The 13,638-nt window shown below is 37.7% G+C and overlaps 1 protein-coding gene across 1 annotated transcript in view; it reads left to right on the plus strand.

The window, feature by feature from the left end:
- The window catches only part of FAM3C (FAM3 metabolism regulating signaling molecule C), a 44,591-nt gene extending 31,205 nt beyond the window's left edge, over positions 1–13,386 (plus strand). Inside the window, exons 4-10 of the mRNA XM_063446833.1 lie at positions 1,161–1,193; positions 2,300–2,423; positions 3,529–3,587; positions 4,597–4,647; positions 9,456–9,540; positions 9,873–9,999; positions 11,572–13,386. Coding sequence (XP_063302903.1) covers positions 1,161–1,193; positions 2,300–2,423; positions 3,529–3,587; positions 4,597–4,647; positions 9,456–9,540; positions 9,873–9,999; positions 11,572–11,664 — 572 coding nt within the window. The 3' untranslated portion in view covers positions 11,665–13,386. The remainder of the gene's footprint in view (positions 1–1,160; positions 1,194–2,299; positions 2,424–3,528; positions 3,588–4,596; positions 4,648–9,455; positions 9,541–9,872; positions 10,000–11,571) is intronic.
- Positions 13,387–13,638: the final 252 nt, after the last annotated feature.

Genomic DNA, 13,638 nt, shown 5'->3' on the forward strand with positions numbered 1-13,638 from the left:
CTTTCAACCCTGTTTTAATTTTCACCAGTGATACATTGTTTTTTTTTTTTTGTACCAGACCGTGTAGCAAGGTGACCGTGTCCAATATTTTGTTTATCAACAGTAAATTGTTTCCAGTCCAAATAATATGTAAAATGTTAGTGAATTGTTATGCACAAAAGCAAGATCTTGTGGTTTTCCTCCGTAATTTCCTCCAGTATTTGTAAAATGGAGGAAACATCCCCCATATCTAATGATCATTTATCATTATGATGGATATTCCCTTAATCTGGGGTAGGCAACCTGCAGCACACCAGGTGTTGCAGACTTCATCTTCCATGATACTTTGCCAGTAGTAAGAATGTAAGGGTACTATAGGAGATTTAGTGCACAGCATCTGGTGTGCCAAAGATTGCCTACCCTGCCCTAAACCATGAATTTCCAGGAACTGACCAGAAACCGTTTAAAGTTTAGCCAAACAAGGAATATTTTCCACCTTGCCTCTTTCAAGTGAATTTGACATATGCGAGTTTTGTTCCCAAGAAGGCACAGGTCAGTAAACATGATGATTTGTGCAATTCAGGGGAAGGAAAAATGTTTCCTATCTCATGCATAGAGTCCTAATAAAATAGAAATCTCTCCCCGCACCCTGATTCGTCTCCTGAAACTGTCATCAAAACAAAACACTAAGCCCGTAATGAATACTATCCTCGCAACCTACTTTTCTACTCTATCCTTACCTTTTGTGTCACTATACCCCACTCCCTCTAGCATGTAACCTCATTGAGCAGGGCCGTCAAACGTGTCTGGTTACAAATACGTGTCTGTTATTACACCCATTGTACAGCGCTACAGAACTTGTTGGCACTTTTTAAAATAACAATAAATAAGTGGCAATATTTAGTCAGTGAGTGTATGACCCATTCACTTCTATTTTCTGTTCATAAAGGTGCTATAATGTGTTTGCTTATCCTTTTGTATTTTTTTGTATTTTTTTTTCCCCACAATGGTTTAGTTGCAATAGATGGACACTGAATCATGGGAGTTATAGTTCAGAAACATCTAAAGGGCCCGGGGTTTGAGATGCCTGAATTGCTAAATTACAAACTGGTTCAAACTCCTGTGTATTACGTGTATGAGCTTGTTCTATTAGGTGTTTTAATACTTTTTTTTTTTTATAGCCCGGTCAGCACTGGACACTGCAGTCCATCCTGGTAAGTATATGAGAAGTATGAATTTTCCTTCAAAAGGTTCTATTGCAAAGTGAATTTGAATATGTGTGCTACTTACCATTTTACATGAAATTCGTTCTACTCGTGTCATCACTTACAAACGTTCAATTACGGGTTTGCAGGCAGAACATTAAGTGGAGCGGTGCAGTTGTATACCAGGAAATATTTGTGTGACAGTTTTGAAAGGATACGTGGGTGAAAAGTCACAGCAATCACATGATCGTAGTTATGAAACATTTTCATATAAACTGAGCAACATGTGAGAAATCATTGGCATTTTGCAAGAGAGCGCGATTGACTTCCTCCACATATGTGTTGCAAAATCACCATAAATGGACCCCAATTTGTTATTTTATTTTTTTTGATTTTGCAGAAAACATTTGATTCTTAGGGAATTAGCTAAAAATATTATGCCTAACTGAGTCTGCTGTATTACGTCAGAATGTGTCATTATTAGTATCCACCTCCCCTCGTTGCTTGGATGAGATTTCATCCCCTTGCTTATTGTATTTGCTGCATTAGGCATTTAATTACATAAAAGATTCTGTGTTCTGTGCAGAACTATTGTCTTTGTTCAGTTATGCTTGTTGCCCTTTCAGGACCACACCTTGTGGCTGCAATAATTGTTTTTACTAGAACCTGTGAATTGTTAGAGCTTTGCAGGGTATGTACAAAGAGAAGTCATTGCTTGGGTTCACAGAGGCCATCTGCCTTATCATAGATTCAAAGGAGCACATTTTATTGTACTGGTGGCTTTCTAATTATCAAGACTAGGTTTCAGGCTGTACGTATGTGTATAGCCTCCAGTGCTAACCTATAACATTTTAATAGGTCCTTATAGATTAAGTGTTAATTATAGTCTTTTCTTTGGTTGCAATGCTTTCTTGTCTAGTTGGATCCAGTTCTTCTGCATGTTGGATGCTCGGGCTGAGACTCTTAGGATAAATTCTTCCTGAAACTTGTTTTTCTCCCATTTTTTTTATTTTATTTATTTTTTTAACGTACTTTGTGTTTCCAAAATTGATTTTGAACAAATGACTTTTCAGAGTTGCCTCAGGTGTTCTTTAATAATTTTTTTCTGTTTGCAGTTACTAAAGCTCCAAAGTACAAATGCGGGATTTCAAAGATATGTCCAGATAAGCACTTCGCCTTTAAGATGGCAAGTGGAGCCGCTAACGTGGTTGGACCAAAGATCTGTGTGAACGACAATGTGTACGTATTTTATTTAACCGTTGCATTATTTTCTTTGCTGTGCTTATTTCCCCATATTATTTCTTTTAGCATTTTACAGCAGAGTGATTTATTCTTAAGGAACGCTTATTCCTGAGAGTATAGTGTTTAACTTTTTAGGCTCTCCTGGATTGCTTAGGAAAAGGTAGGGTCTGCCCCTGGCGCGTCACTGGCAAGCCACCTCCAGTCCTAACACTCTCAGTCCCACTTTTATGCCTCACATTGTTGACTGCATAGTTTAAAGATGTCAGGATTATGACGTACAACCAATCAATTTGTTTTCCTTTTTATCCCCAGTTAGTCTGGCCTTTACCATGTTGACCATGTAGCGTAAAAACGTGAAAGACACTAAACATGTCGGATCTTTGCTGCTCACTTTGGATGAATACACCACATACTTTGTGTGCAGAGTGCTCAGGATTCTTTTTACATTTTTACAATTTATGTGGTCCTGTTGAACAGGGATCCTTCCTTCATGAACAGTCCCCAAATATTTGGATTGCTAGATGAGTACTTTATGTTCGTAACAAGTTATTTGTACATTGTCTTCATACAGCAAGACTAGTTATGCTCATTCAATCACGCAGATAGTTGAGTAGATTGTAAAGCCTAGCATTTTATTTGCTATTAGAAAACACCAACAAGTATTAGTCTAGTCCAAACCGAGAACCTTTTGGGAAGGGGCCTTTCTAAGTGCTATGGCTTCATGGAAAAGGCAAACTGTGGCGCCACTTAGTGGTATATATTTGTAACTTTGCTTTTCAAGTCTGCCAGTATATTCTCTACATGATTCCTGAATCCATAAGCCTGTATGTTGGCTTCCCTATACCAAGGGCTGAATTATTCCTTCTAATGGTTGCAGCCATATATAAAACAGACCATACTAGGACAATGCATTGTGCGTAATCATCACATCATCCATTTTTTAGGGTTGCAGGCTCTTTGCTAGTCCTACTGAAAGAGAAACATGTATCCCATTTGAAACCTTTAATCTTTGAATTTCCCATTTAGCAGGTATTTCTCTCTCTCTTAAATGATGATTTTTTTTTTTTAGCTCAACTGTTTTGTGGGTTTTTTCTCCTTGCAGTTTAATGAGTGGAGTGAAGAACAATGTGGGACGTGGGATTAACACTGCTTTAGTAAATGGTACGTTAAAATGGCTAATTAGAAGACCTATGAATAGACCATCACATTAAAGCACATTTTGACTTTGTAGTTTTTTTTTATAATGTTTGCATAATGTTTATTTATTTCTCAATATTCTGAAAGTATCCTGTGTGGAATTAATTGTATAGAATTCTAAAACCATCTTATTGATGGTTTGCTATTTTTTTTATTTGACTGGGATGCTGAAAACTGCAGACCAAAATGCTTGACATGGAAATGGCTGACTCCAGCTTTGTTGACATTATTGGCCTAACCTTCGGAGTTCCCTACCGTTATCAACTGTTCATTATGCTGTTTATGTCGTATATCAGCAGAGTGGAATTGTTAGCCTTATATATTTACGTGGCTTTCTAATTGAAACGTGGCAAAGATGTACGGAACCTTTAGACAGCATTGCTTGTCTCCCATGTTTATGCTGCTTGCATTCACGTTTTTACATTACGTTCTATGACCATCTTGCTGTAGATGGAGGACATGCTACGGCGAGGTTCATGCGACAAAGCCAGGTGCACGCAGCATACGCAGACATCACTAGACCTCATTTCCCTTTGTCACACTTAGGCTTATTTACTGAAAAGAGATTTGTCGGGAATTCAAATTGAATTTGAGATTTAGGACCACAGTATACGAACTGCAAGCATCGTGGACTAGGATAATCTTTTCAAATTTTGACTAATTTGAACTTAGAATTAAAATGTATTTTAAATTCCGGACAATTTTCACTTTAGTGAATAATCCTTTGCCAGTGAAATCCATATGAATTGGTGTTTGCTTCATTAAGATGTAAGATTCCACAGCATTTAAGAGTTGTTGTAACCTAAAATAAATATTGTTTAATTTAAGTGGAATTGTTTCACTGAACATTTACAATTCAATTAACTATTTCGTATTCAGTCCACCGTTGATGATAATGTTGCATACTTTGTGCTCCTGTATTTTGGAAAACGTAAAAAACAATTAAATAAATGAAACAATGTATCTTTTCCAGGAAAAACAGGTGCACTAATTGATACAAAATTTTATGATCTATGGGGAGGAGGTAAGAATGCTTTGTGTGTGTTTGTTTATTTTTTTTTCAACATTTTAACCGTCTCAAAATATTTGTAGTTTGGAATGCAAACATTTTTATATGTTTAAAACCATTTTATTTTCATATATGAGAATGTTCTAGACTTGGGTACCGCCTACATTTTCCATTTGAATACAATTCGGCCTTTTGTTTCTGAATGAATTCGGACATTATTTTCGTTTTGGAATTTCATTCAGACAAATGAAATTCTGATCCGTGCCATGATCCACGACTGAATCTTGCATCCATTTAGTAGATATCTCCCGAATTTTGTAGCTTTGTGGTATTGCCATATTTAAGGGTACCGCATTAGAGAGCTGTTTAGCAGAAATTAGAGAGATCTTTAGTAGATCGCTCTTTTTTGGTATCCTTATGGCAATCTTAGAAGGATTAGGGAGCTGTCAACTAAAATCTGAAATACCAAAATGTGAAAAGCCCTTCCTTTTCTTAATTTTTGTCTTTTAGACAACTTTACGAATACTAAGTAAATACGGTAATAAAGCACTCCACCAATCTGGAGTAGTCTCGTAGAGACACTTTAAATCAGTTTTATTTCTTTTTGTTTTGTTTTTTTCTGAAAATCATACAATGTAGAAAAAGTGGGTAAGAAAACACTGGTATAGAAGAAATATTCAAATGGGGAAAGGAGAGTTTAGAAACTGGAAAAAAAACTGCCAATGTTCAGTCAAGCTAAAACATTAAAGGACTGTTAATGGCAGGATGTGAATATGCAGTCCTAACCTCAACATCTGAGGTAAGGGATTTAGGGGTGATTATTTCTGATGACTTAAAGGTAGGCAGACAATGTAATAGAGCAGCAGGAAATGCTAGCAGAATGCTTGGTTGTATAGGGAGAGGTATTAGCAGTAGAAAGAGGGAAGTGCTCATGCCATTGTACAGAACACTGGTGAGACCTCACTTGGAGTATTGTACGCAGTACTGGAGACCGTATCTTCAGAAGGATATTGATACCTTAGAGAGAATTCAGACAAGGGCTACTAAACTGGTTCATGGACTGCAGGATCTTAACATGTATAGTTTGGAGGAAAGAAGAGAAGGGGGATATGATAGAAACTTTTAAATACATAAAGGGAATCAACACAGTAAAGGAGGAGACTATATTTAAAAGAATGAGAACTACCACAACAAGAGGACATAGTCTTAAATTAGAGGGGCAAAGATTTTAAAATATCAGGAAGTATTACTTTACTGAGAGGGTAGTGGACGCATGGAATAGCCTTCCAACCAGGGCTGGTGAAAGGATTTTTAGCTACACAGGTGAAGATGCATTTTGCCCTTCCCCCAACCCGCAAAAAAAAGTGTGTCTTATAACCGCCCCCCCACCCCCCTTTTGAATTTCTTACTTTCTTACCCTCTTTACTGTTTCATATTCCCTTTTTTGAATGTATTATCCCTCTTTAGTGCCTCCTCTGTTTGTCTCTTACTTACACCCATCCCCTTTTTGTGTCTCATATCCCCAGCCCCTTTCTTAGTTTTTTCCTCCACCACAGTCCCTCTATGTGGCCATTTCTCCCTGTAGTCCATTTTGTGTGTCCCTCCCCTCCAGATCCCTTTGTGTGTCTTACACGATCATAGAGGAACACAGACATTGTTTTTCAGGCACACAATCAAACAATGTCATACAGGTACACTGTCATACAAACACAGACATAATCAAACAGAGACATACAGACAGAGAGATACAGTCACACAGAGACATACAGGCAGAGACATGCACACATACAGAGACATATACACACAGAGGTACAGAGACATGCAGGCATCTGGAAACATACATACAAAGACGTAAAGGCATGCAGATACAGACAGACAGACAGACACACATACATGCGTACAGAGGCATACATAAATACATGTGTACAGAGACATGCATGCAAAGACAGACATGCACACAGAGACATCCATACATGCACACAGAGACATCCATACATGCACACAGAGACATCCATACATGCACACAGAGACATCCATACATGCACACAGAGACATCCATACATACATGCACACAGAGACATCCATACATACATGCACACAGAGACATCCATACATACAGGCACACAGAGACATCCATACATACAGGCACACAGAGACATCCATACATACAGGCACACAGAGACATCCATACATACAGGCACACAGAGACATCCATACATGCACACAGAGACATCCATACATGCACACAGAGACATCCATACATGCACACAGAGACATCCATACATACAGGCACACAGAGACATCCATACATACAGGCACACAGAGACATACATACATACAGGCACACTGAGACATACATATATACAGGCACACTGAGACATACATATATACAGGCACACTGAGACATACATATATACAGGCACACTGAGACATACATATATACAGGCACACTGAGACATACATATATACAGGCACACTGAGACATACATATATACAGGCACACTGAGACATACATATATACAGGCACACTGAGACATACATACATGCACACATGCACAGAGACATACATACAATACATAGACAAATGCACACAGAGACACATACAATACATGCACACAGAGAAATAGACATACATGCACAGAGACATATATACAATACATACACAAATGCACACAGAGACACACATACAATACATGCACACAGAGACATACATACAATACATTCACACACACACACAGACAAGCACAATGACATACCTACTGTACATACAGGTCCTTGAGGTGCATGCTGACAGGTGACCGGCTCTGTGGAGTCTTGACTTGCATCCCAGCCCTATCACTGGGCGCCAGCCGCGCTGTGTGGTACACAGGGAGCAGGGATATGATGTCATTCATATCCCCGCCCCCCCCACACAGTCTGCGGCAGACACCTGTGAAGGAGGCTCCTCGGGCAGCAGTAAGGTGGGCGGGTGGTAAGAGGCCGGGCTGAACGGAGGCGCTTGCGCTCAGCTTAATAAAGTACATACATGCACACAGAGACATACAGACATACATGCACACAGAGACATATATACAATACATACACAAATGCACACAGAGACACACATACAATACATGCACACAGAGACATACATACAATACATTCACACACACACACAGACAAGCACAATGACATACCTACTGTACATACATGTCCTTGAGGTGCATGCTGACAGGTGACCGGCTCTGTGGAGTCTTGACTTGCATCCCAGCCCTATCACTGGGCGCCAGCCGCGCTGTGTGGTACACAGGGAGCAGGGATATGATGTCATTCATATCCCCGCCCCCTCCACAAAGTCTGCGGCAGACACCCGTGAAGGAGGCTCCTCGGGCAGCAGTAAGGTGGGCGGGTGGTAAGAGGCCGGGCTGAACGGAGGCGCTTGCGCTCAGCTTAATAAAGTAGCCGGCTGGAGTGGAGCGCAGTGCACTTCCCTCCAGCCGGACAGCCTGACATTGCGCCCCCACGGCCGGTGCGCCCTAAGGCGGCCGCCTGGGCCGCCTTATGGTAGCGCCGGCCCTGCTTCCAGCTTAAGTGGTAGAGGTTAACACAGTGAGGGAGTTTAAGCATGCGTGGGATAGGCATAAGGCTATATTAATTATAAGATAAGGCCAGGGACTAATGAAAGTATTTAGAAAATTGGGCAGACTAGATGGGCCAAATGGTTCTTATCTGCCGTCACATTCTATGTTTCTATGCTTTTTTTTTTAAAAAATTGTTATTTATCTTGTTTCTATGCTTTTGATCCTTCCTCAATTTAGGGAGGTGGAAAGGTTTGTGCTCTGCAAGGATTTTCAGTAACCCAATTTCACTTCATTATCTCCTTTCTTGCAACGTATAAATTAGCATTATTACCTTAAGTCACTCGTCATATTTGGCTACGCTAATTTTGTATTTTTTATTTTTATTTTTTTTCCTTTGTATCTTGGTCTGATGCGTCAAGATACAAATTGGTATGTGATGTCTATGTCTTTGTTTGTTTACGGAGTAGAGATTGTAGCCGTATTAGTCCAGTGATGTAGATGTAAAAAAAACTGATGCAATTCGTATCTTGTAATACCTTTTTTATTGGACTAACAGAATTTTTTTAATGACAAGCTTTCGGGAGAACCTCCCTTTCTCAAGTCTTAAGCATTTCTGAGCAAGACGACACATAGAATTCAAAGTTGAGTTGTGATACAGGGGTTAAAGTGACATGAGGTCAGATAAGACACAGGTTTGATAGAAAATAGACAACATTCTTGCAGAGGGTCATAAATATCTTTCTGAAGATCTGAGTGAGGAAGGGGGGGAGAAAACAAACAAAAAATAAATAAATACTAAGAACGTTGTCTATATACCTGCACTCATGTCACTTTTTAACCCCTGTATTACAACTCAACTTTGAATTCTATGTGTCCTCTTGTTTAGAAATGCTTCAGACTTGAGAAAGGGAGGTTCTCCTGAAAGCGTGTCATAAAAAAATTCTGTTAGTCCAATAAAAAAAAGCTATTACAAGATAAAAATTGTATCTGTTTGTTTACCGATGTACAATAAGCTTGAGCATTTTTCTAGAATATTCTATATAGTGTGTATGGTATATTTACCTGCATATCACATAGACACTCTTAGGATTAATTCGCACAGTATCTGCAGTTCTAGACAAAGTTCTATAGATGTTTAAGTATATTGATAACTTTTTTTTAAATAGCTCCGTATTCTTGCAGTAAGTTTTTCCTTCCCCCTACAACTGATTGGTGTTAACTATTGAAATGCTTTATGTTAAATATACATTTTTCCATTTTTAGATGTTTCCCCTTTTATTGAGTACATTAAAAAAATTGACGATGGAACAATCGTTTTAATGGCAACTTACGATGATGGAGCAACAAAGTATGTATATCACGTTTAGTATATGTTCTGTGAATATATTATATATAAAATATATTCACTATACTGTGTGTATTATCATATCTGTAAGTTTTTTAATACAGCCATATCCGTCAAGTTCTAGATTGTTGGGTCTTCCACTACTTCCGCATCAAGTATCCATAATGCTCCATTGTAATACTGCAGAACATCCAGATTCTATATAAAGACTATCTAATCATACTCTGGAGTTTTTACACTATTGGGTGTTCTTGCGTTGTTTATATCTTTTGCATTCTGTTCATTAATTCCATTTCATGGAATCTGAGTAAAAGCTCTTCGCTTTACTGTTATAGGCTCAATGATGAAGCAAGAAAGCTTATTGCTGAACTTGGGAGTTCGTCGATTAATTCCTTGGCTTTCAGAGACAACTGGGTCTTTGTTGGTGGAAAGGGCATAAAAACTAAAAGTCCATTTGAGCAGGTAAGCAATGCTTGTAGCGCGGCTTTTTCTACAACACTGCCCAGTTATTATGGTTAGCAAAGACTTATTTGACTTGTATATAACTATAAATAGAAATTCATAAATTCCAAGTTGGAATAATATTTTGCTGTATGGAAACCTTCCCATTTTTGTAAGCCTGAGTAAATGCAGAGGACATCTGTTGTCTTGCAAGATCTACCATTGAGTAACTTGCTCGTTTACTTAGATCAGTGGTTTCTAAACTAGTCCTCACGCCTCCCCCTCCACTCCACCAGTCCAGGATTTAGGGGATAAGGAGTTGTGTCTAAAGTGTTTTTAGCAGGAAAAAAAAACACCTTAGATACAACTCGGTAATCCTTAAATCCTGGACTGGTAGGGGGAGCATGAGTACTGGTTTTGGAAACCACTGACCTAGAATGTCATTATTTCAGTAGTTAAGTGGTAGGGCAAATTTGGTGGTGGCTTAAAGTGACACTATGGTCACCAAATAACTTTAGCTTAATGAAGCATTTTGGTGTATAGATCATGCCTCTGAATTCTCACTGCTCAATTCTCTGATATTTAGGAGCTACATCACTTTTTGTTTCTGTTTATGCAGCCCTAGTCACACCTCCCCTGGGTATAATTCACACAGCCTGCATGAAAAAAAGGCTTAATTTTCAACCAGATGTTAACTTGCTTTAGAAGCTTTTATCTCCTGCTCTGTAATTGAACTTTAATCGCGCACACAAGGCTTCTGTAGGGTCTAGAAGGCTATTAACAGAGTAGGAAATGAGGAAATTCTAAACAAAAAGACTGTGGAATAAAGGAAGTTTAAACATTAGATCTCTCTTTAAAGGAAGTGTTTCGGAAGGCTGTGTAAATCATGTGCATGGAGGTGTGACTAGGGCTGCATAAACAAAGTGATTTAACTCCTAAATAGCAGATCATTGAGCATAATCTATACACCAAATCTGCTTCATTATGTTAACGTTGTTTGTCGGCCTATAGTGTCATTTTAAGGTTAACCTTGCACACACACTTGACTGATTTTCCATTAGTCACATGCAAAGGGAAAAAAAACAAAATGTGATTCTTTATTTTTCTTTTAGTGATAAATACACCGAACAAAATTATAAACGCAACACTTTTGTTTTTGCCCCCATTTCTCATGAACTGAACTCAAAGATCTAAAACTTTTTCTATATACACAAAAGGCCTATTTCTCTCAAATATTGTTCACAAGTCTGTGTTAGTGAGCAGCCTAAGGCACACCTGTGCAATAATCATGCTGTCTAATCAGCATCTTGATATGCCACACCTGTGAGGTGGATAGATTATCTTGGCAAAGGAGAAGTGCTCACTAACACAGATTTGTCAACAATATTTGAGAGAAATAGGCCTTTTGTGTACATAGCAAAAGTCTTAGATCTTTGAGTTCAGCTCATGAAGTGGGGGCAAAAACAAAAGTGTTGCGTTTATAATTTTGTTCAGTGTAATTGTAGTTATTTTCTTTATTTGTTATTTTCATTTCAATGTCAAAATAAGAAAAAATAAATAAACTAACCACTGCCTTCATCTTCTTGTTCCCAGCACATAAAGAACAACAAAGATACAAACAAGTACGAAGGCTGGCCAGAGGTTGTAGAGATGGAAGGATGCATCCCACAGAAACAGTCTGATTGAACGCATTACGGAGCAATATTGGACTTGATGTTGGGTGGATGGAGTAGATCTGGGTGGGGAAAATATATATTCAGTTGTAAATATACTGAACAAATTCATCCATCATTGTCGATGTGAGCATAAGTTCGAGATTTATTTATTGCTAACACAAACACGTATTTTTGTAAAAGAAATTTTGAAGAAAAGAAATAGGTCCTGTTCTGGAATAGTTTTTTTTTTTAATTTTCCTCTCGCTCTCTTCCTATTACTGACATTCCTATGACCATCTGAGCTGCCTGATTTCAATGCAAATCCATTGCGTTATTATGATGGCAATACATGGGTATTTTCATTTTAAACTCTGTACATTGCAAAACAAACACAAATGTTATTTCACCAAAGATTGCATATTTTTTTTTGTTCTTAAGGATTCTTGTCAAGCTGCAATAGAATGGTGTGTTTTTTTTTGTTTTTTGTTTTTTGTTTTTTGCATTATTAACTTTTATTAATAATTATTTGGAGAGCTATAATAGCTTGACGTGCAAAACTTGGAATAATGTTGTTACAGATTAAGGAAATAGATTATATTTTAATATAGCTGTGTGTTATGTGTGTGTTTTTGTTTTCCGTTGCTGTTTTTTTTCTAAATCTAATAAATCTATATATTTTTTTTTCTTTTTACCCAAAAACCAATTAAATTACTAGACCAATAGTTGAGGATGTTACTGCTTGTTACAAATAAGCACAATTTAAAAGCATGGAGATACATACAGCCTAACATGCTCAATGATTTGATATTGCCATAAATCTTTTGACGTTTAATTCAATACACCCTATGTTGCACTTGACTCTCATCAAAAGCATCTTAATATGGCAGTGTTAATGAATAGCTACATAATATTTACTTTTTGTTATTTTCATCTCTGTAGTATATAAGCAGCAAAAAGAGTTAACCCCTTATGAGCAGAGGCACCTGTACAAGTTGTAACCAAAAACAAATCCTTGAATTTGACTGTTAGTTCAACCATAATTTTTCTTTTTCATATTATTCATCATTTGATTCAGGAGAAATTGGCTTTCATTTCGCATCCAATATTTTATATATGGAACACAATTTAATATGAATAAAATCTAAAAAGGTGTGCGAAATTAAGAAATATTGTTATAGTCCAAGTTCTGCATGACCTTTTAACTGTGAATGTCATCATATTATTGGCTTTTACTAACACGCATATTTGTGTCTAGCAATGTCTCACAATTACAGCAGTACCTGCATTGTACATATATAGTGCCATTTGTTTGCGCTATATAAATAATAATAATGTACAGGTTTTTTTTTTGTTTTGTTTTTAAAGTTACATTGTCACATTCAGGGCTTGCAAATTAAAATCTTGCTATTAATGTCTGGGTTGTCAAGCAAGTCCCTCAATATATAAAAAGCCCATGCATTCCCCCTGCAGGCAATTTTGTAATCCGGCTGAGTCATGTGATCACACTGTCCTCGCCATCACATGATGCTGTTCAAGGGCTCTGGCTACAAGGGGACATCCTTGATTGGTAGGTAGACCCCCCAATCGTGATTGCTGCAGAGGGTGAGTATTTGGGCTGTCAGGTGGGCCCGATTGTTTTGGTGTGCTTTGCTGCCCTAACAGCGTTAAAGGGTCACTCCACTGCCCACATACAGATTTTTAAAAAAGCATGTTTAGTAGATATACTCTTAATGAAAACTTAATTATGCATTTTTCATTGATTTATATCAATATTTTTTTTTTGTTTATAAATTTTTTAATTTTTTTTTATAAATGTTTTGTTCAACACATCATGTACCTTTTAAATGTGATTGTAGAAAGCCCAAGTTCAGCTTTGGGTTACTGCACTATACAATTAAAGTAACAACTGAAGTATCATAACTCACAGTAGTGGTTATGGTGCCTGGAGTGGCCTTGCGCCACCCTGTCATAAGGAGTCGAACCGTTTTTGGTTGAATGATTTGAC

The sequence above is a fragment of the Pelobates fuscus genome, chromosome 3 (assembly GCF_036172605.1).
Source record: "Pelobates fuscus isolate aPelFus1 chromosome 3, aPelFus1.pri, whole genome shotgun sequence".
Lineage (NCBI taxonomy): Eukaryota > Metazoa > Chordata > Amphibia > Anura > Pelobatidae > Pelobates > Pelobates fuscus.